At 37.5% G+C, this 27,249-nt stretch overlaps 1 protein-coding gene across 1 annotated transcript in view; it reads left to right on the top strand.

The window, feature by feature from the left end:
* Positions 1–27,249, top strand: part of TRHDE (thyrotropin releasing hormone degrading enzyme) — a gene marked incomplete at both ends in the record, with an annotated part of 200,774 nt that overhangs the window by 37,066 nt on the left and 136,459 nt on the right. The window contains one exon of the mRNA XM_082279873.1: positions 705–831. Within this exon, the coding sequence (XP_082135999.1) occupies positions 705–831 (127 nt within the window). The remainder of the gene's footprint in view (positions 1–704; positions 832–27,249) is intronic.

Here is a 27,249-nt window from a genome sequence, read left to right as displayed (position 1 = left end):
AGTTCTGTTCACTTGGTTCACTCCAGGTAGTGAAATGCGTGAGCTGTGTTATACTGAACAGAGCAGTCTGTGGCTTATATAAATAGCTTTAATTTACTGCTTTCTGAATACAGAGGCCTGAAGCAGTCATGGAGGTTTCAGGAATGTTAATTGTTTGTGTACATGAATGAGCTTAGAAATGGTTGTTTTTGCAGTCTTCCCATAACTCATGGAGAGTAACGGTGTCACTGCCGGAGAAAAGAAAAAAGAACGATTATTTTTTTTCTTCACAGTCTACTAATATTTTCAGGGCTTGATATAATGTGCCTTTAACAAACCATGAACTTGTCCCCTACGGAGTCACTGCATCCTGCCTACATTCAGTGTAGGCAGAGAGCCATTATACTAATCCACTCTTCCATCATATCTCTAGCAAACACATGTTTTTTCTTCGAATATTTATTTTGATACAAGGAGTGCTCAGTTTTTTATTTGGCAACACAAATAAGTAGGAGATTGTGACTTCTGAACTTTGCAACTTTAATTGTGGTAGTTCTGGTTTTCAACTATGACATGTTTTGACAAATGTATGACAGTCATATATGGCTTTAAGGGAATAATCCTGCCACCTCATAGCAACCTTAGAGTAATTCATTCATCTCTGCAGGTAGGATAGGTTTAAAAGGCAGATGCTGAAATTGGACTTTTGCTTTGTTTTTTAACAGGTACGGTTATATGCAAGGCCTGATGCAATCCGAAGAGGATCAGGGGACTATGCTCTAAATATTACAAGGAGACTCATTGAGTTTTATGAAGATTATTTTAAAGTGCCCTATTCCCTGCCAAAATTAGGTAAGATTTCCCAAAGAATGTGAAGTTAACACAGAAATGAGAGATTAAGTCAGCTATTTTAATGGAATTTTAAGACTGTAATGTATTGGATTTCAGGTTAAGGAATGTTTGGTTTAATTTAGAAGGATCAGGAAGTAAGAAATTTTTCCTTGTAGAGGAAGGGAAGCCAGACTGTGCTTTCTCCTACCTGGAACTGAAAGGAGCAGGAAGCAAACAGTATTTATGTTTGTTAGACAATGGGTAGAGAACCCGAGACCTTTCACTGATAAGTGGGCTGGGTTTTTCTTTGTTTTTTGGTTTCTCTCTTTTGGTCCTTAATTCTATGAGATAGCCACTGGAAGATGTTTGTTCTGTAATATTTTTACCTTGGTGCCTCAGCCTTAAGTGGGGAACAGAAATGAAAATATTAGTGGAAACTGGGAACCTGTAGCAGTGCAAGACTGTGGGTTTGGGGTTTTTTTTTTGTTTTTATGGTGCATATGGCTTATTAATGATGATTAGTAGGCAAGCTTAATTGTCTAGTTGTTTATTGAAACAATTGCCATGAATTTGTTTTTCTGCGACCTAAATGTAAACCCCATCAATTTCTAGTATTTTTTAAAAACGTTTTTTTCTCATCCTCCCTTTCACCACAATCAGTTGTTGTCCTACTCATTTAAATACTTTCCACAGTATTATTACACCCTCCCTCCTTTGGAGCATGTTTGATAAAGATTCAGAAAAGCCTATTGCTCAGCAGCAGGAAGAAAGCATGTATTTGATCAGAAGTGTTGGAGTTGGAACCACAGGTGATCCTCCCAGGAAGTCAAGGTTTATTTCATTAAATCCCTTGCCTGCTGAGTAGGTTTATTGGACTTACAGCTAATCATGTAGCAGATAGATAATGTAATTGATATTTCTAGATGAGGGTATTGCATTAATATTTTTATAAGTATGTTGTGACATTTATTTCTTGGTGTCTTTTAATAACAGATTACAGGCAGTGTTCTCCTAGAGAAATATGCAGATGGGTTAAACAAGCATATGGCATATATAAGTATACACAAACTTTCTGTGTATACTTTCATATATGTCTTCAAGCATACTAATAATGTTTTGTAAAGGAATTTCTAGGCTTACCAGAGCCAAAAATTTAGAGGGGAAAAAATAGTCAAGAACTTGTTGAATAGAAAAGATGAACATAGAATGGTTTGGGTTGAAAGGGATCTTAAAGATCATCTAAACATCCAAACATCATTACTTCAGGTAGTTTATTGAGCATGCCAGCTGGCAGCAGCAGTAGTAACTGTATCTGCTTCATAGTATCTTTCAAAATTGTAACATATGTTCTTTAAACTCAACATGCTATATCCATTGTCATTATGCTGTGGCATATCTTTTACAAATATCTCATTGTAAGTGAATATATTCCAGTTTGGATCTTTTTGGAACAGAACAGGAGGAATAGTCACAAGTAAAATTGTATTTTTTCATCAAATATTTGTAGTAAAATTGTTAATAGGAAATGCTGCTTGAAGACTTTAGCTATTCAGCAGTGACACTATGAAAATAATTACTGTAGAACATAATTTTTTTATAATACAGCAAGGTTGAATTTATTTAATGTAAACATGGGAAGAAAAATGTCTAAACTCAGTGATGTAAATATTTTTTAAAATTTTATTTGCATATTAATACAGGTATATTTGTTCCAGTTCATCCAACCACTGATTGCTATGTTTAAGCATGTGCTGATATCTTTAACCCAAAAGAATGCTGAATTTTTATTTTTGTTTTAAACTTGAAAAAAAATTCCAAAGGTTAGAAGGTTAGGGACAGTAGTCTGATGGGTGAATAGAAGGACTAAAAATGGTAATACTGTAATCTGTCTGTGAAAGGAATTTTGCAGTAGTACTGAAGAATTTCCGAAATGAAAAGATAAAACAGCATTAGTGATGGCAGTGGAAAAAGCTTGTGCATCAGGAAGATGCATTGATACTGAAAATGCACCTGGGCTTTCCTAAAGCTTAGGACTCACCTGATTTACTGCTGTCACCACTGCAAAGGATTGAGTACTTTATTAAGGTTTTAAGAAAAATGAGAATTTTGTTTTGGGGGGGGGGGGGGGGGGGCATTTACAAACTTTTTAATTTCACTTCTAAATGTGAAAGTGGGAGTTAAAAATGAAGAATGTACTTTGGAAAGCTTTTTAATGTCAACAGTTTTATAGAAAATGTTCTGTTTCAAACGTAGATTTTTTTAAAAAAATTGTTTCAGGTACTTTCCAGTTCTAACAAGAAAAAGCTTAAACCTAAAGAGGTTCTGTAGCAGCTACTGAGTGAGACATTATTAGTGTCAGTGGTGTGTGTGGGGCTGTGTGTGTGTGTTAGAGTTGGAACCATAGGTGATTCTCCCTGGACAACAGACCTGCCACCCTTGGCCAAGCACTTAGTCATCTATGTCTCATCCATTTGAACTCTCTATATGGTAGGAGTATCTGAGGACATGTAGGCTCTTCAGATGTGTTGCTGTATCAGAAAGATCTGTGTTCATTTGTTCAATTTTGAGTCACTGAGGTCCATTTCCAAGGCATTTGAACTAGTGTTTCTTATCTGAGTTTATAATACATCAGCCAGTGTTCTCTGTAGGAACCACTTCCTCCTGTTGCTCTTGACTACCTGACTGTTGGTGACTAGGCTTTCTAACTGTGCTTACATGCAATCAGATGGCTGTGGCTGAGATTTTTTTACATCTTATGTGGTCTGTATTGCCTTCTGAATGCACTGGAAAAGTAGATTTGTTTTCCAATTGATGTGAATTCTGGTAATGAATGTGAATTGGGAATTTCTCTAACTTGAATTAACAATTTCCACAGTTAAAAGTTCTACTTAGCATGTGGGTCTCTGCATTTTTTCCTACATCATACTCTGAACTGGAAGGTGCTTGTTTAAGGTTTCAATAATTTTTATATTAATTTAATTTATGAAAAATAAAGAACGTCTTTTAAAAAAACCTAGATTTTTCCAAGACTATAATACTATCATTATAAACCTTAGTTAAAGTGATGGGTAGATAAAGTATTGAATTTTATTTAATCTAAAAAGATATGCAGAAGGGTTTTAAATTATATTCCTATGGCTAGTGATTACAAAATATTTATGTATTTATATCACAGTTAGTTTTAATCCTGTTTGCACTGTACAAAAAAGTGCTTTGCATGCATAGAGCTTCTTCTTATGAGGGTCTTTGAGACTGGAATAGTCTTGAATTTTTCCCCCTAAAGCCCTGATCAGTTGCTGTTTTGAAGTGAACAGAGCCTAGAAATTTAAAAAGAAAAAAAACCCCAAAACTGAAAAAACACCTTAAAAGAGAGGCTTCAAAGGTCAGAGTAAAAGTCACACTGTGGGGAATGATAAGGTAATCAAGCACTCTTGCCATGTGGACAGCTGTGATTCTTTAGTTGTAAGTGGTTTGAGGTGGAGAGGCTGACTGGCTTTTCCAAGACTCCACTGCATCTGGGATCACATGAGAGTGGAGTAGAGTGACAGAATCCCCTCCCTCGCCCTGCTGGTCACACTGCTTTTGATACAGACCAGATTGGCTCATGTCCAGCCTCTCCTCCACCAACACCTCCAAGTGAATATATTTTCAGACTTCTTAAAAGTATTTTTCTGTAGATTTGCTGTATAGTAAACTTTGGAGTTTCATCTGATATGTTTTATGTGGTTATTGTTTGGTGGATTTTTTTTCCATTACAGGTATGTTTGGGATACTAATTACCTGCTTCATGCAAAAATTATATGGTTTTGTTTTCATTATACTGCATAAAACACTTTGAAGTTGTGAGTGCAAAGTTTCAGAAAATGATTTTCCAACGGATTTAGTGAGCGTGCTGCACAATGGAAGACAAGATTGGACCATTAACATACTCATGGAGTATTTTTGGAGAACAGGATTCAGTTTTTAAAGTGTGTCCCTGAAGAATTTAAACTCTTTCTTATGATGTGAGAAATAGCTCAGCCATTAGAATGAAGAAGTTTAGCAGGGGAATGTTCCCGTTCTGATTTTTAAAAGAAACTCACATACCTCTGTTCCATTCCCTGATTGTTGACTGAATATTTTGGTGAGAGAGACCTGCTGCTGCCTGGTGCAGTGTGAGTCATTGCAGGCCCAGAGAAAAAGTATTGAAATGCTGTTGTTATGTTAGCCAGGTGACTTGCTGTGAGCACTAGTGATTTACTGTTCATTTTGATTTAAGTGCTTTACTATTAGCTTGACTCTTGGACATGTTCCTAACCTATTCATTGCAATGTTGCCTTCTGCCCTGCTTGATCTTCCATCATCTCCATCAGCACTTTTCTGTGCTACTGCTTTCTTCCCCTTCGTTTGTCCTTCCTCCTGTCTCTGTTGCTCCTTCTAGGGTGAACCTCCGTGTTGTTGCCTCCATTTTCTGCTTAAGTTATGCTAAAAGTTTCACAATTCTACCCTCATATTTTCTGTCTAGCAAGGTGAGGCTTCCTGCCACCTGTCCAACCCTGAACCGAAATTACTGTATACCACCAATTAAGATAGCTTCTTTTTCTTCTTTGTCTATAAAATTAAAGCATTAATCAGTACTTCTGGAATGAGGAAGGGTGGGAGAGCAGGCACTAAGAACTTGATTCATGTGCCTAAATGTAATTAGCTGGTACTATTAAATGCCATGGGGTATCCTGAGAGCTCTTAGCTAATGTACTGCTGGCCTCCAGATGAGATTCTGTTGGGCCATGGCTGGCCCATACCTGACAGTTTCACATGGATTTACTGTTGTTTAATAGCTTTGACCATCTCAGTGGGGGCTGTCACCCATGTTTAGGCAGCAGAGTTGAAGCCTACTATTTGACCAACGACTTGAAGTAAGCATAACACTTCTGCACACAGATGACTATTTGTTGATACAGATCTTTCCTACATGGAAAAAACTGTCACTTTTTCCCTGGCCTTTGAAGCCTCTGTTTTGAGATTTGGGGTGTGGTTTTGGCGTGCAAGGTGTTTTTTATTTCTAAGCTGTGAGCACTTCAAAACAGAAACTGGTCAGGACACCAGGGGAAAAAAAATTCCAGCTCCAGCCATAGGGAAAAGCAATGTGTTTTCTCAGAACAATGCTTTGATACAGAAAAAGGAACTGTGAATTGCTAAACTGAAACAAACCACATAGGAAATCAATCCATAGTATGATGTTAACAAAGGAGGGAAAAAATAGTTATCATTTAGGACTTAGTATATTGCTCTAAACTATTTCAAATAATAAACCAATTATTTCCATTAGTGAGTTTAATATGGCTCACAGTGGGCATTCTGACAGGTTTTGGAAGTTTGTTAAGGGGTACCTGATCTCTCTCTGTTGCATTAGCGTGGCAAGTCTGATATTGTTTGCAGGAGATGGGAAAAGTTACGTATAGGAAAAAAGTAGCTTTATATAGAATAAAGATGAATGGGCCCTGGTGGAAATAATCCCCTTCTGAATGGAATGTTTTCTTTTCATTGTGTTGTGATTTCCCTCCCCTCTTAATTGTGAATTCTATTATTAATAGAGTCCATACCTCTCAAATAAGGAGAGTGTTCAGACAGGAGTTTTATTGCCAGTAGCAGTTCAGTCAGCCCATAGTAAACAGAAGGTGACCAAGTCTGACAATATCCCCGCTGGCTACTCGGCTAAAGCAACTTGGCTTTTAAATGAGTAATTAAAAAAAAAGAAAAAAAGAAAAAAAACATACCTGAGGGTAATGTTGTTATGAGAGGGTAATAGGATGTGGGATTGTGGGAGATTCCCTGGAAATGTCAGGGCTGTCTTTGAGCCAGGAGAATCCTTCATCTGAATGTAAATGGATTTTTCCCAAGCTGCTCTTCAGTATGTCATTTGAGCAGTTAGTACCAATGTAGAAGTGGGTGCACTGAATTTCAGCAGTGTCTATTCTTAGTTCTCTACCTTTTAGAAACACAGATGCCTTCAGAAAATGATGCATTTTATCATGAGTTAGGAAAAATAAATCTTGACTGAGAAGGTACCAGTAAAGCTATCTCTTTTGACTACACAGTGAGGAAACTAATCTGGATAGTTTAAATTTGATCTCTGATTTTTAGATGGATAAAAGACAAGGTGAGTACTTCTGTATGATTTATAAAATGGGGTAAGATCTTTGACAGGCACAGAAATCTCATAGAAATTATCGGAATCACCAGAATACTGTGTGAACTTCTAGCTGGTATGAGATAGTTAAATGTCTAAAAGCTCATGAATCCAAAATACTTTTTACATAGCTGTGACTGAAGTGGTTTTCATTATAGTTCCTTTCACTTGCCTGAGCAGGGCTCTTATACCTGATGGACCATGTCCAGGTTTTGAACTAATTTTATTTTTAAAAGAGGCTACAGAACAATTTTAATAACCTGTTTGATTTGAGAGTCAAGAGGGTTCATCAGAGACTTTGACCAGCAGCTGAGACCTTTTATACAAGCAACTGTAGCTTTATCTTAGAGGAGCGTATGTAGGAAAAGCTTAGGCCTTTGGTACACAATAAACTTCATGTTTGTATAGGCATTATGAACAGTAGTTTTTATTATAGGATAGGGTCTATATGTCATTAGGATACCGTGAGAGTTACTTTCTGGGGTGGTGTGACACTGTGAAAGTTACCATGCAAAGCTCAGAGCTACATGGCAGAAAAACAAATACAGAAGCACAGTTTTATTTAACCTGAAAGTCACACTATAGCCTATTTCCTTGGTCAAGACAGGCAAGAAAACCTTAAAAGACATCTCTCCTGCATCTCTCCTTCACTGAAGGCACTTGTTGTTTGAAGAGTTGTTAGCAAACTGATTTGGGATGCTTAACTGTAGTTTCAGGGGTAATCTGTACCTTCTGCCACTTACTCAAAGTCTGAATGGCTGGAATGACAACTTCCATGCAGAAAGACTAAAAGGAGATTTTAACAATACTTGGACTGTGTTGTTCCTTTTGCATAGATAGCAATTGTTTTCACAGCAATTTAAAAAATACTGCCAACAGTTTATTGCTGATTACTAGGACCTTTAAGAGTATGTGAATTTACTTATTTTTCATATTGGTATCATTGCTAAAAGTAAGTGAGAAGAAAAACAATTGAGTTTTTGGTTTTTTGTTTTCCTTTTTTTTTTTTCCCCCCCTCTGCAGCACTGAAGAAATGTTCCTGTTAACTCTCCATGTTTTCAGTTTTAGAAGGATTGTGCTCCTTTGGGATAGTTTGTTATGCTCTCCAGATGGTATTGTGACAAAGTTTGTTTTCCATTAGATGCTGATTTGAGGTCAGCAAATATATTGCATCGAGAAACAGAAGTTTCACTAGGCAAAACTGATGAGAAAACACTTTTCCCACTGCCTTACTTAAACTGATTTGTATTTGGCTTTGTTTATTTTCTTATGCTGGTTTTGAAATATGCATGCATATATTTTAAAATGTTACCTTATTCACACATAATGTAATGTGAAGATCATGACAACTCCATAATTGGCCCTACTAAGAACATTCTTCTTCACTATGAACCTTGTGCCATAAATAAAATAGATGAGGGAAATACATACACACACACAAATCTAATATTTTTCCTATTAAATCTAAAAGATATGCATTACGGGTGCAGTAGGAGCTGGAAAAAAGTTGCCGCCTATTGAAAATATCCTGAATATTAGAAACAGTTAAAAGTCTTTCTGTAGATGTGTAAAAATGCGCTTTCACATCTTACTCCTGTTCTGTAAAAAAACCCTATAGATACAGATGTAAAGAAGATACATTTTCATATATCAGCAAAGAGCACAAGGAGCTTCTTTCAAGGTATTATGACAGTGTCTTGAAAAGATCATAACACATTAAAGTGAGACTTAAGTAGGCCTGAGATTTCTGTTCATACAAAAGATGTGAAAAAGTATATAGCTACTGAGCTGAATAAATCTATCTAGATTCTGCTGGCTTAGTTATAAACCTTCCACCTGTACTAGCTAGTTTCTGTAAGCTACTGAAATTCAAAGGGATGTATGTGCTCACCTTTTATTGCTTTAGCTAAGGATATTGTAACTGAAAAATATCCTAACACAATGAATTATGCTACGTTTGCAGTTCCATGCCTGAAGCAACTTCATTTTTACATTAAGGAAACCAGTGATTTGCAGTGTAACAATGAAAATATTAAGATGGCTGAACAACTTTCATTTAAACAAGTGGATTACCATTGTGCATTTCCCCCTCGCCCCACCTTGCTTCCTGTGTGCTGGCAAGCTGCTAGCAAGCTTCTTAAAATGGTATATGGACATTTAAAGAATCACTTAATTAAAATTCTGTGGAGATCTCTGGCAGGTACTGCTAAACTTGCTTTCCCTGGTCTCTCTTGTTGTATATGAATTCTCCTTTTCTTTTCTTCTTATTTAAATGCCATCTGCTCGTGTATTTAAACCATAACATTTCTAGATTCAGGATCAGTTCTGTGAAGACTGCGATTTCCGTCGCTCTCTCCGATTCTTATCAGTAACACTTCTAACAAAGCTGTCCTTGTGAAGATGTATATTTGTCATAGTGATAGCACACTTCAGAAAGTGTATTAAGCTAAAACAACTCCCACTGTTCAACTAAAAAATATGTTCCTTGTCATATGCTACTCCTTGCTGAAATTAACCTTGGGCAACATTTTAGTCTAGAAAAAGCCAGTTGCTTTTTCTTCCCAGAGTATTTGGCACAGCTACATAGTTCTGTTTTTATAAGTTACTGGGCAGTTGAATCCTGAAGTGGGTGGGAGCAGGAGGGAAGGTGACAGATGCACGAAAGAACTTAGAAATGGGTTCTGGAGACCCTTGTAATAAGTTTCTGCAGCTATTGCTGTCTCCCTGGGGGGCTTACATAAATCTTTAGAAACTGTTTCCAAATGTTTCGCTGAGTTTGTGGCTTTGTAATTGATCCTGAGCTCTGCAACAATAGGGGACTTATCAGTGGAACAGGTCATGCCAAAAGAGCTCCTGATACATATTTTGTTCAGCAGGGGCTTTGGTCTATCACCACTGCTATGACACTAGGTTTCCTTTTGAAAGTCATGATGTAAAAGCACAGGTAATTTGACAGAACTTTAGTTACACGTGGCTCTTTATGATGTGACTCCCAAACAGTAGCAGAAGTCAGTGGTTGAATTTCTCATAGGAAATTATGTGGGATATTTTCATAGTTGTTACAGTACCTAAGCACACTGTAATCACTGTTTACATGTAATGCATTTGCAAATGGAGAAACACCACAGTTCTGTTGTCCTATTTAGATGCTCAGCTGCAAGCCAGAGAGTGCTGAGAGGTGAAGGCAGGCAGATGTTTTGCTGGTCAGACCCGTATAAAATGTTCACTTGTCAGATATAATTTGAGTATGTATTGAAACAGTAGGCTGCTGGAACTTGCATCCTTTCATGGTTAGGTATTGATGATTCATGTGAGGGACATACAAGTGACTGCAATGTTTCCTGCTTTAAAGTTGGTCTTAGAGTTGTTCTTCGTAGGGTGCTGATTCTCAGGTGTGGAAATACATAAAGCTTCACAAAACTGTCAGCCATAACTTAGATCTGTAGAAAAATGCATTATATGTCTTTTCACTGGTAATGTAAAAATTATTTCCTAGGCATCTTTTCTCCATATTCTTGAAATGTTTTAAGCTTTTCTTCTGTCTTAAGGTAATCACAGACAACTGAATTTTATGAAGAAGCAGGCTGTTACTCAGTAACAGACAGATGAATTAGAAATGCAGTTTTATGCTTCATGCCATATCTCCAGGATTTTCTATAGAAACCATACAACAGTTTCCAAATGACTAAAAGGGTCTAAATTGTACAAGTTACGATTGATAACAAAATGAGCTTATGCAGTTCTTCATAAAACCTTCAAAAGACAAGAATGTTGCCAAGTGGTACTGAAGGATATTTGAAATAGCTCTAAGTCATTCAGAGTAACAGTGAACAGACAGCTTTCTGTAATGCTTATATTGTATTTGGGGACAGCTGGATGGAAGTCCAGCCCCAGAAAAAAATCACTGTTTTATCTTTGCCAGTCTATTTCTTAAAAAAAAAGAAAAAAGAAAAAAGAAGCATAATCTTTGCAATCAAAATACAATTGCTGTGTGACAGCTTTGATGTGGACTATAAAATGGTCAAATCCAAGTACACAGCTGAAGGATAATTTAATGTTTCAATAGTGAAGTGGAGAAAAATAACATTACAAGTGAGTAAAATGTAATTTTAAACAATAAAAGCAAATTTTCCTACAAGTAGTTCTAACCTCTTGAAATTTTACATACACTTGTCTGTGAACGTTCCTTTAATATTAATCTGTCCTTCCAACCATATATGTGCATGTAGATATATGTAAGCATATGTATCCTGGCTGTGCTTTATGATGGTAATCTTACAATTAAGGTTGTAAGAACACCTATCTATAGATAAAATTTCAGTCAGCAGATGCCAGACTTTTATGGATGCTTTACCGAGCTATAGTTCCCACCTTTCTGCTGTCATATATAACAGGTCTAAGTCTGATCATGGAACCAAGAAGTGTGCACCGCGGGATAAGGAATCTGGGAACAGAGAATCTTGCTTTCAAACATGAGATGACTTTGGAAATGAGGATAATGAGAAAATTGGGTGTGCTGGTTTTTGCTGGTGTAGAGTTAATTTTCTTTTGGTGGCTGGTATGGGGCTGTGTTTTGTATTTGTGCTGAATGCAGGGATGTTTCTGTTATGTTAAGATGGGCAGGGCTTACACAGAGCCAAGGCCTTTCCTGCTTTTCGTACTGCCATGCTGGTGAGGGGACTGGGGGTGCGTGGGAGGCTGGGAGGAGACACAGCCAGGACAGGTGACCCCAGCTGACCAAAGGGATATTCCAGACCATAGGACATCATGCTCAGTTATAGAAAATGGGGGGAAGAAGGAAGAAGAGTGATGGTGTTCCCAAGTCACTGCTGTACTTGATGGGGCTCTCCTGGAGATGGCTGAACACCTGGCTGCCCATGGGAAGTAATGAATTCATTCCTTGTTGTGCTTTGCTTGTGTGCACAGCTTTTGCTTTACCTATTAAACTGACTTTATCTCAATGCACAAGTTCTCCAGCTTTTATTGTTCTGATTCTCTCCCTGATCCCACTGGTGGGGGAGTGAGCTTCTCTGTGGTGCTTGGCTGCCTGTTGGGGTTAAACCACAACATTGTGACAGCGTTCAGGCTCTTATGTGTGGGTCCCATGGAGAAGATGGGTCCTGTTCACTGGTTATGAACTAGCTGTCCCTCATTTCAGAAGTCTCCCTACCTTTTTCTAGCTGCATCCTCCGCTTACAAATCATCACTGCAGTCTTTTCTCATTATACCCAAGAAAGATCAGGCAAGCAGACTGTCCTACATGCAGTTTTATAAGACATTAACTTCAGTGGTGTAAAGTAATTTTCTTCCCTTTGATTTTTTGGAGGTTATTTTTTACCAGCTCTTTCCAGAGAACTGTTTTTCAGGCTGGTCCCACAGTTTAGCTGCACTGCTGAGAAGCTGCTGCTGGCTGGGCTATCCAGAACTTCTTAAGTCAGCTCTGCTGCCAGTATGCATGAAACTATAATCCTGGAAGATTATAGTCACTGATGGTACAGCAGTGTAAAAATGAGTATCATGCCAAAGTAACTTGTAAGATTTTAGTGTATGTTGTGTGTGTTATCAAAATCAGGGATCTCAGCATCAGAAAGCCCCTGATTGCTGTCAGCAAAATAAAGGTGGCAGAGCCAACACACCTAGAGAGAAAGAACTGTCTTATGCTCTACCCCTACCATGAACAGCTCATTTCCATTATTCAAGTAGTCTATAAGTAAAAGTTGACAGACACAGAAGCTGTAAAATTGTTTTCCTTCAATATTCATATTTAGGAAGAGGGCTCCTATAGAGAGGTAATAGGACTAGAGATAATACAAATGTCTCTCTTCATATCAAAACTTTTGACTTGACAAGCAAGCTATTTTATATTTTGGAAGGTAATTCCATGCAGGACCAGTCTTTTGACAGAATATTCTTTGATCTGTAAGACTGGTAAGCTTCACTGAAACTCATTTTAACACTCCCAGCTGGGAATTTGCCTTCACTGCACATCCAGGTTCAAGGCATTTTGGCCTAGGGATTATGAACAAGTCCAGGCAGCACAGTGTTACTCTATCCTTGTGTAAAGATGGAAAATTCCTGATAATGTTGCTATTGGTTCATGATATTAAAATGCAGAACCACTCAGGTATATTTAAAAGCTTTTTTGAATGTCTTTATCCATCTGTTATCACCTACATGGGATAATGCCTTTCTTCAAGTTGCTAAAACCTCATTGGTGATATAGATCTTTAAAAAACTGGATTTAGATAAACACCCACATGTGCGTGGGGTCTCTTCAGTAAGACATCTTTCCTTTATCCTCTTACTCTAGCACCGTGTTCTTCCTTAAACTAAGCATGCTAGTGCAATCTGTGTCATAGAAAGGTAGTAAATTTTCATTTGTTGGTGGTGTTCCCTCAATACATGTTTATGGTTTTTTTGTCAGTAGCTCTGTGTCTCATGCTCTGATGGAGAAATTGCACGAGTGCATTCATCTCGTATACATTTCCTTCTTTTCCAGTGACTGACACTTTTCTAGAGGTGTATGTGAAGTACCTCAGTAAAGGAGAGGCATCTTCATCCTCTCACAGATCTGTTATAGGGGGTGCATTCTCAAAAACAGAGTATGTTGCATTACTTTCAGCATGAATAGGTTGCATTTTGATATAATCTATAATACAAAGTTGCACCTGTAAAGATTCTTTCTTTCTTTCTTGTCCTAGCAGATTTAGTGAAAAATGAAACAGCAGATGCACACATTGGATTTCGTAATAAAGAAATACTAGAACCTTGGCTTACACTTTTCTTTATGCTGATCACTGAGTTTTACTTCAAAATCTAATCATAATATTTTCTCCTCTTTGCTGTCTTGGGGAGGATTGACTGTATAGACTGGTTGCTGAGTGTCATTATTGTAGGGCTAATTGCCATTCTTTTCTGGTCTTTCTGTGTGCCATTTTAGGATGGCAGTGGCCTCTGAGTCAAACTGTTTTCACATTTGTTATACTTCTCTGTGGTGTACTATGTTTTCCAGACTCAGTTAACAGGAAGCTGAAGCTGAGTCTTGTACCTGATTGTTTAAAACTACCATCTGAGATTTACTTCAGCTTTAAAAATTATGTGTGCTCAAAACACCATGAAATTTTAATGGGTTTTAGCAGCATATTAAGATTTGTATTCTTTAAAATGATTTTTTTTCCAGCCATTAAAATAGAGATGGAAAAGGATTTTTTCCCTTCCTTTATTTATCTCACCTGAAGTCACACTTTATGACATTTGGGATTATGGATTTACTTGGACTTTCTCTCGAGTGTTTGGTTTGTGAGGTAGACTGAACAGTTGAATCTGTGGATACTAGCTTCTCTACACTACTGTGTTACCTTCTGTGCCCCTGCCAACATGATTGTGAAGGCAGTATAGTTGTAACAGCATATAAATAACCTTTTGTTTACCTTCTCTGCTCTTGACATTATTTTTATGTCCACTGGAGCTGTTCTAACATTGAACCCATCTCTCCATCTTTAAACTCTATTACAGCAATCTTTGCTTGACATCTTCCTTTCATGTTTTTATACATTGTGATGAGCACTGAGATGGGGAATCCCAGGTGCTGTTAGACTAGAAATTCAGTATGTGGTTGGAGAGCTGCCAGGAGCTGGGATGAGTTGCAGATTTGAGAATCAATATGAACTGCCTGACTTTACATGTGTGCTACCAACTGGTTGTCCTTGGTACTCAGTAGGCATACTTGATTTATGTTTTAAATGGGATGGCAGCAAAACATATACTTTAAGAAGATGATTTCAGACATAAAGATAATCTTCTGTCTGCTTGATCTTAAAAGGTGATGTCTCATTTAGGCCTTGAGTTTATCATAGGTCTGATTTAGCATGTTTTTAGTTAAGAGATTTTATTCAATAGGATCAGACTTTATTGTCTTCCTTTATGCTTCTTTTAGACGTTGATGTAATTAACAAAAGTTAATTTCTTTTCCTTTCTTGTTTATTGTCCAAAGCAAAAATATAGTACAATTTTAGAAGATGAGATTGGAGAGCTTTTGTAGGCTGTATTTATGTAGACAAAAAACTTTTTAAAGCAAGAGTTTTGAATATACAATTAAGGTATAGTGTATGATCAGGGCACATGAGTTTGTGCTTAAATTTCCCATTACTGCATACAAAAACTAAGTAAAAGATATTGAGATCAGAGTACTTTAAATTTTTTTTGTACTCATCACTATTGATTAATGTACCATGCTACTAATAGCACATTTGTGTACTGTGGGCTGCTTCAACTAGGCTGTAATCCCATCAGCGATCATCAATCAAACATGGCTAGGCACGACCAGAATTTGCATGGAGGCTGTCTCGTTGAGAAAACAGTCTTTTAATTCAGTTGGTGTTCTGCTTCTGACCAGCTCAATTCTTCTTTTGCAATAGGATGAAATAAACCCAAAGAAATCCTTCACCATGTCAATGCCTTAAAATAGTTGCCTATTTGGTGAGGTACAAATATGGATACTTACATTTGGTGAAATTTCTCCATAGTGTAAATTGTGTTTGTGTGTCAATGATTCTCCCACAACTAAAACCCGACTAAGCCAAAACCATTTCAGAATAATAAGTGATTAAGTCAACATTGAAGTGCCATAAGGTCTGTCATCATTCATTACCCAACTAAATTCTATAGTTCAGATAAAATATAATTTGTAATCTTATTTTTTCTTCAATGAAATAATATTGTCAGATGCACAGAATTTCTGTGTCTATTGAATATATATAGCACAGAATATGAAATGAAAGTCTTGTGTTGTACTATAAATGTCAGAATAAATTACATGCTATATATATTTTCATATGGTGATGGGTAAGGCTGGAAGAACATCTTTGTGACCAGAAATATTTGACATTATGAAGCACAATGGCTATGAGGTTGTAGATTTTATAATGACTTGAAAATTAGATTTATAAAAAGATTAACAATGTTGCTAAAGGGATTTTCTGGAATAGGCAACATTAGAGTATAGAGTGATATCCAAATATGTTAAAAACATTCCCACTGAATAGCAATTGGAAAAACATTCTTGTATTTTGTGATTAAAAATAATGCTAATAATTTTAGTTTTTCAAATAGCAGTAGACATTTTTGGAAGAAAGGCAGTTTTAAAATGTATCCAGTGGGGTTTTTCAGGCCTGTTAACTGGCATGCCCTCAACAGACATAGAAAATAGCTATTTTTTTTTCAGTAAGAACATAATAGAAGAGTTGTGCAGCCCTATAGATTCAAATGAATAATTTTTCAGTGGAGACTTCAATTCAGGAGCTATTTCAATGAGTCATGTTTGAATTTAAGTACATGATTATGTTTTGCTGACTCAAACCTAACATGTTTAAGTACCTCATTGCCCTGAACTTTTAAATACATAACTTGGAGATGCTAACAGGTGATTTGGGTGTGCAGTGGTATTAAATGTACAGAATGTTTCATAGCTAACAGATGTCAATATCAATATGCTTACAGAAGAAATGTTTAAAATTCATATAATAAAATACAAATGAAGAAAAAGTTGAACTAGATGCAATGCATATTTTTACTTGCAAGAGACTTAACTTTTGAACAAACATGTAAGCTGACCTTTTTGGCATTGACTGTGCTGAGGTTTATAATTTATAAGAATGGAAAAATCCTCCGGTGCTAAGTAATGGTTTGCAATTGGCTACAGTAAGCTTTCATGGCAAAAATGTGACCAGTACTTAGAACAAATTTTCAAACACCTTCTTACTGCTACCTGGTTGCAGAAGAAACCATTTTTCAAATTTCCTTCAATAGGAAAGAAGAAATTTGTAGAATATTTCAGTTAATGGAAGGTGTTTCTGAAACCTGAATGTTTACTTTTCATTCAGGAAACTGAATGTTTACTTTCAGTTGTGGTTGGAGGATTTTCAGTCCTAGATTTTCAGTTGTAAGTAATCCTTTCTTCTCAGATTTGTAGCTGACTTCCTGCATTGCCTGCATGACAAGTAAACTGCAAATTAAGTTAAAGTGCATGTACAGTACATAAAAAGGTATTATTTTAATTGATGTATCATACTGTTAGATATCCAGGAGTACTAATGTTTGTGCTGGTGCATGGTACAACTGGTTGGGGTCACCTTTTCACCGGTCCTCTGCCTGAGGAATCTCTGGCTCATTTGGACAGCACTTCAGAGTAGTATGGCTATGTGCAACACTCTCCATCAGGATTTTCCCATCCTGGAAATACAAATATCAGTAGCAAGAGTAACAGAGCAGTAAGCCTTAGCCTTTCATCATCACTTGGGTTTCATAGGAGTTATTGCCTTAAGGACCAAATCTTAGGTTACTCAAATGTAGATTCAAATTAGGAAAAAAAATCAGTTTGCTTTCCAGAAGAGCTCTTCACTTGCACTTTTGAATCCATGGTCTCTTTTTGAGTCCACAAAGCTGGGAAGTCTTCCTTGTTGGGTCCTCTCAGACTTTATTTTGGGGTGTAATTCTGCCATACATTGACAGCTCCCAGAAAAGTCTGGATTATGAAGCAGCTCTGCCCATTAATGTTTGTTCCCACTTTCCCCACACATGGGCCATTAAAATGGTTATTAAATATTGCTGTCAATCAGCTTATTGAAATGACTCAGGTAAAAATAAGCTGCTTGGAATGATTCTTCTGGACCCTGGGCTGATATTTTATTAGCTTTCAAATGCTTTTCTGTGCATTCTTGCCGTTGGTGTGCAAATGCATAAGTAGTTTAAGTAGCTGTTTGCCTATGCAAATGAGGCTGAATTGAGTCACTGCTTTTCAGCGTCTCTGGGATAATTTTAAGGTAGCTGGAGAGGTAAAGGGGCAGATTGTTATTGTTGCTAAAAGTTGTTACTAGGTAAGAATTGCTCTACCTCTGTATTTTTTTTCCCTCTCTGTGAGATCTTCTGTCAAGCTCATATTGACAAGACGCAGTAAAAAGGGTTGTTAAGAACAGGGCTGTAGTCCCTTGAAGAACTAGTATAGGGGCCCCTGTACACTGACATCTAAAGATACTATAAGCCAGGTAAATTATGTAAAAAGAGACAAAATCATTTGCATTGACTTTTTTTTCTGGCTGACAAAGCAAACTGTCTTTTCTATCATGTTATGGGGAATTTACATTATACGTTAAATGATTTCTAGAATAGAATAAAAGCATCTGGAGGAAATAATCACAGAGAAAAGCCCAAGGGATAATCTTCAGATACACCAAAATAATTGGAGCTTTAGATATACAGGTTGTTTGAAGTGTAATTCCATGCCCAGAGGAGCCAATGGGAGAAACCTGAAATGGTTTCCACAGTATCGATTCAAAGCTTTGAGCTGCAGAAACAGCAAGCCAATTTCTTGCAACTCTTCTCTATGTAAAGAACTATACTGTGCTTTTATCAAGCAATTTTATAAACTCAGAATTTCTTCACAAGCTCTAATCCATCTCTTAATGCTAGGCTTTGGACCAAAGAATGTTCTCTGACCTTTGTTGCTTTCTTTTATGGCTAGAAACAATCTTTATTGCAAGCAAACACTATATAAATCCCTAGAAAGAAGCTATCTCTTTATATAGATTGTTTCTTCCTGTGTCAAAACTGTGGAACAAGATTCTCAAGACAGCAGTATCTCTGTGAAATAGCTGAATGAATATATTCCTTTTCTGAATCAGTTCTTTTCTGAGAGTAGATCCAAACTCTGGTTGGAGGCTCTGGTAGATGGGCTTCCTAAACCTGTCATGTTGTTCATGTGAAGTAGGTTTATTGCGCCTTTGGTGTTTTAGACAGGCTTGCAGCATTGCAAAAATGAGGTGCCTGGTGGGCTACTGAGAGAGGGACTAGTATTTTGCTTAAAATGTTGTTAAAGACAGAATTTTAAAATGTGGGGAGACCATATGGCAAAAAGCTTCTTCAAATTTCACTGAATCCCTGTTCACTTAAAATCTGACTCCAGATTTAAGTTTGTAGATGGTAGCTGTGAATTTGTATTCCCTTCTGGACTGGAGAAGCAGCTTGTGGATTTCTGCATGGCGTATAAGTAAATGCATAGAAATCTGTCTGCAGCATAGATCTTTTGTTGATCATGTGCCCCTGTCAAGCTGTTGTGTTGCAAATAGGCAAGACACTCCTCACTGCTTCAAGGCAAGGGGGCTGAACTTTACACCTGGGTTTCTGTAGGAGACTGTCAGCAAGACTTCCCTTGATTTCAGATACATAGGCATCACTACCTTTTCTTTCACAGCATCACCTGCGTGTTCTGGCTGCAGGCTGATCTGAGGAAATGAGGACAAGAATGACATTACAGCAACGTGATTATTTGATAGTCTTTTGTGTTGAACTGTGGGAGACAAAGCCAATGACATGTGTGCATCGTTGCTGCTTTTGCTCAGCGATCCCACTCAGTGAATCAGCATTTCTAGGAGGAGATTCTTTGGTCAAATGTTGTGTTTTCTGGAGAAGTGCTGAGTGAGTGAGTAAGTTCTTTCTCCTAGCTAACACTGCACTCTGAACACCAAGGAGTATGTTTCCTTCAGTGTGGTGTCCTTTTAGAAGACAGCAAAGAAAGGAATTGAAAAAAGGGCAAAAGCAGAGTTTACTTTGGCTATTGATATTTCACTTCTATAGTGCTTGCATAAGCATCCCAAGCTCTCTCTCAGGGATGGGGGGACTTATTTTTTCTACTTGTTCATTGTGGGAAATGTCAAGTGATAGAAACATGTTTTAGTCATACTTTATCTGCTTTCCATGTGTTCTTCCATAGCATACATGTGGTATATGTATGCTGGTTGATTTGTGGATCAGACTCTTCCGAATCCAAGCTGTTACTTTTTGTACTGTATGTTAAAGGAGACATACAGAACTGTTCTTTTGGTGTCAGGTTTCTGAAATGGCTAAGAATGTCTTCAGTCAACTCTTACTTGGCACACATGTGGTATTGGCATCCTTCAAGTAAGTGACCAAGAAACAAGCAGAGGCAAAAAGAAATAGTTATGTATCTCTGAGTGCCACTAGTTGTTTTTTTCTTTCCCTAGTCTGAGATTTCTTCTAAAATGCTGTTGGACAGCAGCCCCAGGAAGACAACTTGTACACCTACTATAAATATTTTCACAGTAAGTAAAAATGACTTGCAGTGGGACCACCCTGAATAGGAGAAAATGCAGGGTTTGTTGGAGCCAAGTTGAGAGAATGCATCATGTAGTTGGGGGCACAGCCTGGAAAGGGACCTCCTGAGTTGGTGCACCCGGTCCTACTTCCGTGTTTGACAACCAGCTATATCAGCAACTCATCAAACTCCAGTTAAAATATGTCTAGAGTCTTCTGATTCTGATATTCCTACCAGAAAATGTTCTGAATTCAGAATTTCTTGACAGAAGTGCATCTTGTGATGTCTGAATTCTAGTTTTGGTGGCCAACAGGATTCCTCAGGTCTAGTTTCTCAAAGTTCACTGTGGCCATGAATGCTTCATTTTACACTACTTTTTGGAAGAAAATGAAAATATTAATTTTAAAGCCTGCCATATAGAACATTAAATACACAGTTTTGTTGTTTCTTCCACAGTAAATGTATCCTGATTTGGTAAAGGAATGAGTGAGCTGTCTTTTAACAAATAGCTGTATACTTCTGGGACTTGATAGCTTTCATTGGTCTGTAAGGAGTGGGCAGTAAGGAAAATATGTGAGTAGGAAAGACTGAACCCAGACCTTATGTGTAGTTCATTGCTTTGAAAGAAAACATTTTGACTTTTTGCCATACCTTAGGTCTGGAGCAGAAAGGAGAAACAGGTCAGAGAAAAAGGGCTCAATGTAATAAAGGGGCTGTCTGACAATTTAGGCATGACATGGTAACCTGTTTCCTCTTAGGACTACTAGCTACTTAAAAAAATATTAAAGACAGAAAATCTGGATGCCCTGGATTTGGCACTTAAATTAGATACCACCACAGAGGTCCAGAAGGAACAATAACTGTATGAGTTATGTTGTTTCTGTTTTGTGGTATACTATCATATGGCTATTATTTCTCTTTTTCAGGCTGTCACTTCCACATCTCTTCCAAATCCACTCAGTTTCTTTCTACTTCATGTGCTGATAGGGGCCAAGCCTAGCTTTACTACAGACAGTTCTTTTCCCACAGCTGGGTCTTAGAAAATCCACACTGTTGCTGGAGAGGCAGATTAATTTGTAAAACCTGGTGTTTCCAGTTCTCATCGAGGCCAGAACTTTGCAGGTCTTGTGAAAAGGAAGAGTCAGATGAATAAAAGCATTCATTTACAGTAGATTATTTGAGACTTTTTGGGATAGGTAAACGCTCTTGCTCTAGCACATAATACATCTGCTGATTGACAGGGATGGAAGGGCAGAGGGGAGAGAGAGGCTAACAAATGAGAAAAAGGGTCAGGTTGTGCTGTAGGTTTTTTACAGCTCTTCATTCTCAGTCGTGCTACTTACTGAAGCATTTGGGTAAAGTAAGATGTAAGAGTTACATGGTTACCCGAGGGGATGAGGGATCGTATTTTCTAATTCTGGGTGCAAAGTCAGCTTAAGATATTTTTTAGGGTATCAATATACCCTTCCAGACAGGCTTAAGATCAGTTCATCTCAAACTCATTATCATCCCAAAGAGACTTGTTACCACCAGAGCTGCTCTCAGTTAAAAGACCATGTTGCCTTTTGTGTGGGTCACACATGTCCTCTGTGTATCTCTATAAAATAAGAGGCTAATGTGTTTCAATCAGTGTCAGGCTATGAATATGGAACAGTTCGGTCTTCAGTGGAGTGAGTCTTATCCCTTGTAGAAAATAACTTGTTGAGGGTTCACTTGCTGTCAGTCCAGGAAGCCAGCAGTGTTTGGGTGTCACCTCTCACATTAGCACTACCAAAGCAGGACATTCCAAGAAGATTGGTGGAGATACTAAATTTCTTCCTGCCTGGATTGATGCATACCAGTAAGAGTTTTTCTGGCAGAAGATGTGGAAGTCAGAGTGACTGAAAAGTGAAGAATTCTGATTTCAGATCTGGGTCATAGGAGAAAAAGTGTATTTTGTTATTTGGACTCATTTCTGGTCAGGGGTGGGTGAAGGAGATAGGGTGAAAATCACAGTTCTCAGTCAGAAAAACTACTGGTCTACTAATTAAATGATACAGTGTAGTAGAAACTTCTAAAGCTTGTTGAAGTTCAGAGTTCTTCCTTCTCTTCAAATTATCATTATACTTTTTTTTTTTTTAACTGCAAGCTGCTGTTTGTCTTTAGGACATGAGTATGTTTGTTTCACTTTAACTCGACTTAGGGCTGATTTAAAAATAACTAGTTCACTTCAATATGCTCCCTGTTGCTTGTAATGCTCCTTAAAAATGGAGTATTGGAGTATTAACTAAATACCCTGCTTCCAAGTTCAAGGGCATAAAAAGAAGCTACTTCTCCCCTTAAAGGGCATTGAATAGTTTTTGATTAATTGATTTGGAGAAGTGTCCTCCAGTGATAACGAGGGAAAGTCTTTGCTATGTGATTGGTAATGTGTGTTAAGTTAATGCCTACGCACTGGAACATTCAGTCATTCTCTGTGATTTCTGTGAGATACATACAAGAATAAGTGTAATACAATAGAAATGTGGATGTGTAGGAGAGCGAGACAGAGAAAGAGAGATCTGCAGTGCTGGAACAGAGGCAGAACTCATATTCTAGAATGCCCTAGGGACCTGATGGCATCAGTTTACATTTCCTAGGCCTGTTTTGCAGAGAAAACAATTATTTTCTATATTTTACCTGTAAATGGAAGTCTTTTTTCTTTGGTTTATGGATTAGCATTGTTGACAAAGTACTCATGAGTTGCCTCCAGGTAGTTGCTGTAAGTTGAAAGCCACTGGCAAATTTGTTTGTTAGAGGATGAAACTGTTTAACAGAAAAGAAAGAAGAAAGGAAGAGAGAGGGGAAAAAGTGTAGGGTTTCCTAGGGGGTTGTTATAAAATGCTATTTCCTTGCTTTGCACCTGCTGAGAAATTAGAATTTAAGCTTGCCTGAGTTCCCTATGGCTACTTGCTGTCAGTGCCTGTTTTGGCAACCTCTGAGCAAAAAGCGTGAAACAGCTTTGATTCTCTTTCTTCTCCCCTCCTTCCCATCTGTTGCTTCACTCTGGATCATGAGGTGTGCCAGCCTCTTTGTGCTGGGAGTGAGATCAAGCAGAGGCTCTTCTGTAAATGCTGATGGTGGCCCGACCCCTATAACTGCCATTATCTGCAGTGTCCCGGATATCAGCCGAGGATCAATGCAAACAGAGCATGGAGCAACACTTGGAGCCTTTGCACTTGTATGAGCAAGTTTTCTCAGAAAAGAAGCCTGGTGTTGCAAGCTTCTAGTGATCTCCTTGTAAGGCAGTAAGAGCATTAGTGTTCTTTGAGGCTGGTAGCTCTCTGAAATCAGTTTTAGGGTTAAAGTTATGCCACCAGTGCTATGTAATTTTTTCCAGCATATATTGCTCTAGGACTAATGTCAGCTAAAGGCAAAAATGTATAGAAAAGGCTGATACATGTACACTTCAGACTGAAGGCAGAGAAAATATTGTATCTTTAATTTTTTATTAACTAACCTATTTTCCACCAAAGCTGAGGCAGAACAGGTGTGGCCAATTCAAGGATTCTGCCTTTGCTGGGAACAGTACCAGGCATGAGTGACTTGAGAGTATGGGAGATATGACACTTCCTTTGTAACCTGCATACTCATGATTTTGAAGTGTGATTATGAAATTCTTCTTGTAATACATGAATTTAAAGGTTTTATTTCATTCTAACTGCCATTGCTGCAGAAATGAAGGTTCCTGTCCTGCTTATAGGAGTACAGAAAGCTAACTGATATGCTAACTATTAAAAGTTTATAAAGCTGTGTTACGTAAACACAGCTCTCCAAATTTGCTGTACGTTTCATTAGTGAAGGCTGATTTTTCCCCTGTTGTAACATTTCATCCTGAATTTTCTTTGTAAAGTGGGCAAAAACAGTAACATGCTTTTTTCTTTCCTTGTTTTCAGAAGAAAAGGAGACTAACAACAAAGAAAAGTGTATTTCACAACATTGAAATGATTCAGATGAGAATTATTCTGAGATGGAATTTAAAATTAAAAATTTCTCCCTTTCTCCCTTCTTTCCCCTATTTTTATCCAAAACAGTTTGACTTGGAGAGTACAAAATATATTATTAACAGAGAGTTTATTAAAGAGAGAGATAAAACTGTAAATGAATTAATGCAGAACTACAGTTCATCAAGTCCTGCAAGGGACACTACTATCTCTGATGCTCATCAAAAGTGGTAGCAGATTGGTTTGAAATAGACAGAAGAAAATGCTTTTTAAGAGTCTCTAGTGAAATACAGAAGAGAATTTTTGATTAATTACCTCCAATATGAGATTGGATAGAAGTTGCCACCTTTTTATCAGTTTCTGAAACTGATACTGTAGTTACTAAAAATTTAATTTTTAATATTTTCAGGGTACACTAGCATCTTCCATCACTGGCTTGGCTGCTTCCTGGATGTTGAAATGTCACTTCTTATATGTTTGTTTATCTCTGACTGTAACTGCTGGATATACTTGTGAAATAAAAAGGAAGTGAACAGCTCTTGCAGTTTCCAGAACTGTCATGCTAAAATAAATCATAAGCATAATTTGGGAAACCTGTCAGACTGTAATTAGGATTAGTTTTATTGAAGACTGTGTTGTGGTGGTTACTAAGCAAAAGATAGAACATAATTAATGACAGCCACTTCAAGTCACCTTGTATTATATGCCTTTTAACTGTTGATTTATTGATGCAAAATTACAATGAGGTGGCAATGTGTGCCAGTTCAGCATATTTGGGTGAGCCATTCAATCACCTCAAACATATTTCCTATTTGGGCTGGCAGACACAGCTCTGCATCAAGTGGCAGGGGAAGATAGATGTAGTCTGGAACTGTGCAGAAGAATGCTGCTTCAGGTATGTTCTAAGTTGGTGTTTTTCCTGAGCACTTTACTGCTTTACCAGCACTAGCTTTGTTCATATACACATACAGAACCTTGACACAGTCAAGAAAAAATACATTGCAGCAGATCTGTTCTTCTAGACACATTCTGTTGCAAGCAAGAAGATCAGTGGTCCTGCTTCAGCCAAAGTAACAGACTCCTGCAAATTCAGTCAGTAGTCTACTGAAAACAATGTAGACCTGAACAGAGGATGAAGTCTAGGAAGTAGCAGGTTATTACAATTTTGTGTCAACATCAGTGTGTTACCTTCAACCTCAGATCTGATCACAGAGATGTATAGGTATGGTTTTCTGATATACTGTGCTGGTGGGAGAGGGATGGATAGAAAATTACCAGACCTGCAAGAAAACAATTGAAAAAAATAATCTGGTCACCTTCAATTGCAGATGCCTACTTAATAGCCATTTAGTTCAGAAGAAGCCACAAAATACTTCCCAACTGCTTGCAGCATCCTTAAAACCTGTAGTACAAAAGATAACAGCCTCAAAAGTTGCAAAGAAAACAGGGGAGACCAAGAGGCCTACATTTTCATTGTTCTTGGAAATATGTTAAACAGAATTTCCCACATGCGACTGGTAAGCTGATCATGTATCACTGGGTAGACTAGACCAGTAAAAATATGGACCTGTACCACTTTGACCTAGGGGAAAGTTCCTGGCATGTCAGTGTGAGGCACTAGCAGGATGTCAAAAAGATAGAATTGCTGTTTCTGCATAAGAAAGGCTTGTAAAGATATTCATTCGGGTCTTTGATTACACGAACCTGGAAGAATTTCAAGGATTGATGACACACTTATTTTTCTTTCTTGGGGGTCACACAAGATTCAGTTCTCTCTTCAGTTTTTCTTTACTCTCTTCCAGCATCCAAACACAGAAAATTGCAAGTGTACCTAAGGATGTGAAAGGTAGTAACCTGATGTAATCAGAAAGGGAATAAAGAGTTTTGATCAAAAGGGAGGGAGACATCATTAAAGTACTAGGAGAGGAGACAAGTTAACAAATATAATGAGTTGGAAGAGGTATGCTGAGTTGACAGTGAGAGTTATGTGGAGGCCAGAATGTCTGGAGAAGCCTGGATTTTCACCAGGCCAAGTCATTACAGGGATTCATTTGCCTGGAGACGTGCTCTCTTAACAGTGATTTCAACAGTACTTTCGTGAATCAGATTGCATGCCAATACAAGTCAATTCTCTGTCTATGGAAAAACACTTCAAGATCTGACATCTGTAGGAATGATACTTTGCTAATGCCAGAAGGACTAATACTCTATAGACTAAGTAGCAGAATTCTGTGATAACTTTTGTTGTGAGAGTTCCTTGTCTTTCTTCATTAGTTGCTAGAATATATTTCTATAATTATGCATTTTTGGGTACAACAGATTGCATACAATTAATTTATTGTGTTTGGACATTTGTTTTCAGTTGAAGCTAACCCATACATTTATTACAAAAAATAGTTAATATAAAATGATGAGAGAATGTCTGTGGAAAAAGCTGAGTATCTAGAATGTTAAATACCAAATGGAAGGATGTGCTCTTCTGGATCCTAAAGTGATGGTTGAGATTTTTTGTCTTTTGTCTGATACTTGTAAAGTTTTTCATTGGTTACTTCAAGTGCTGAAGTTTGAAAGGACAGACAGGTAATAATCTTGTGTACCTCATCACTTTGTCAAGCATAGTACTCCATTCACTGAAATTTGTATTGTCACTGCAACACTGAATCTTGTAAATGAAATAGCAGTTCCTTCTGCAGCATATACCTGTGGCAAGAGACAAAAGTGCCTTTTAATAACTATGTGTTCCATTTTTTCTTGCTGGCAGGATAGCTGGTATTCTTGAAACCCTAGTAATTTGTCTCTGTGGATGACTGTCTTTGGTCATCACTGTCATACCTTCAAGCTGACATCAAGCTGAACTTCCAGTCAGCACAGACAGCAAGGAATGTACTGAGATCATATACGGTAATGCAAAGTACAGAACCATTCCTGTCATCTTTGAAGAAGAGTGCATTGTACTTCTTTTAAACAGTTTTTGAAGCTTTTAAGAAGAAATTGGGATCTATCCATAAAGAACTAGTTACAGCTGTGGATTTTTATTCCAGCTAGCCAGAGGAGGTTCAGCACCTTTGAAGGTATTAAACAAACCCACCCTTGCTTGTTTTAGCTCTATTTGAAATGCAGACGGGGGAAAAATAAATCAATGTTTACTAAAAGAAAAAGAACAAAACTGGCTTAAGTAAAAGATCTTGAGAAGTATCAAA

Source organism: Coloeus monedula (assembly GCF_965178545.1).
Source record: "Coloeus monedula genome assembly, chromosome: 4".
Lineage (NCBI taxonomy): Eukaryota > Metazoa > Chordata > Aves > Passeriformes > Corvidae > Coloeus > Coloeus monedula.
The sequence above is the reverse complement of the archived record's forward strand: the minus strand, read 5'-3'. Positions and strand labels throughout refer to the sequence as shown.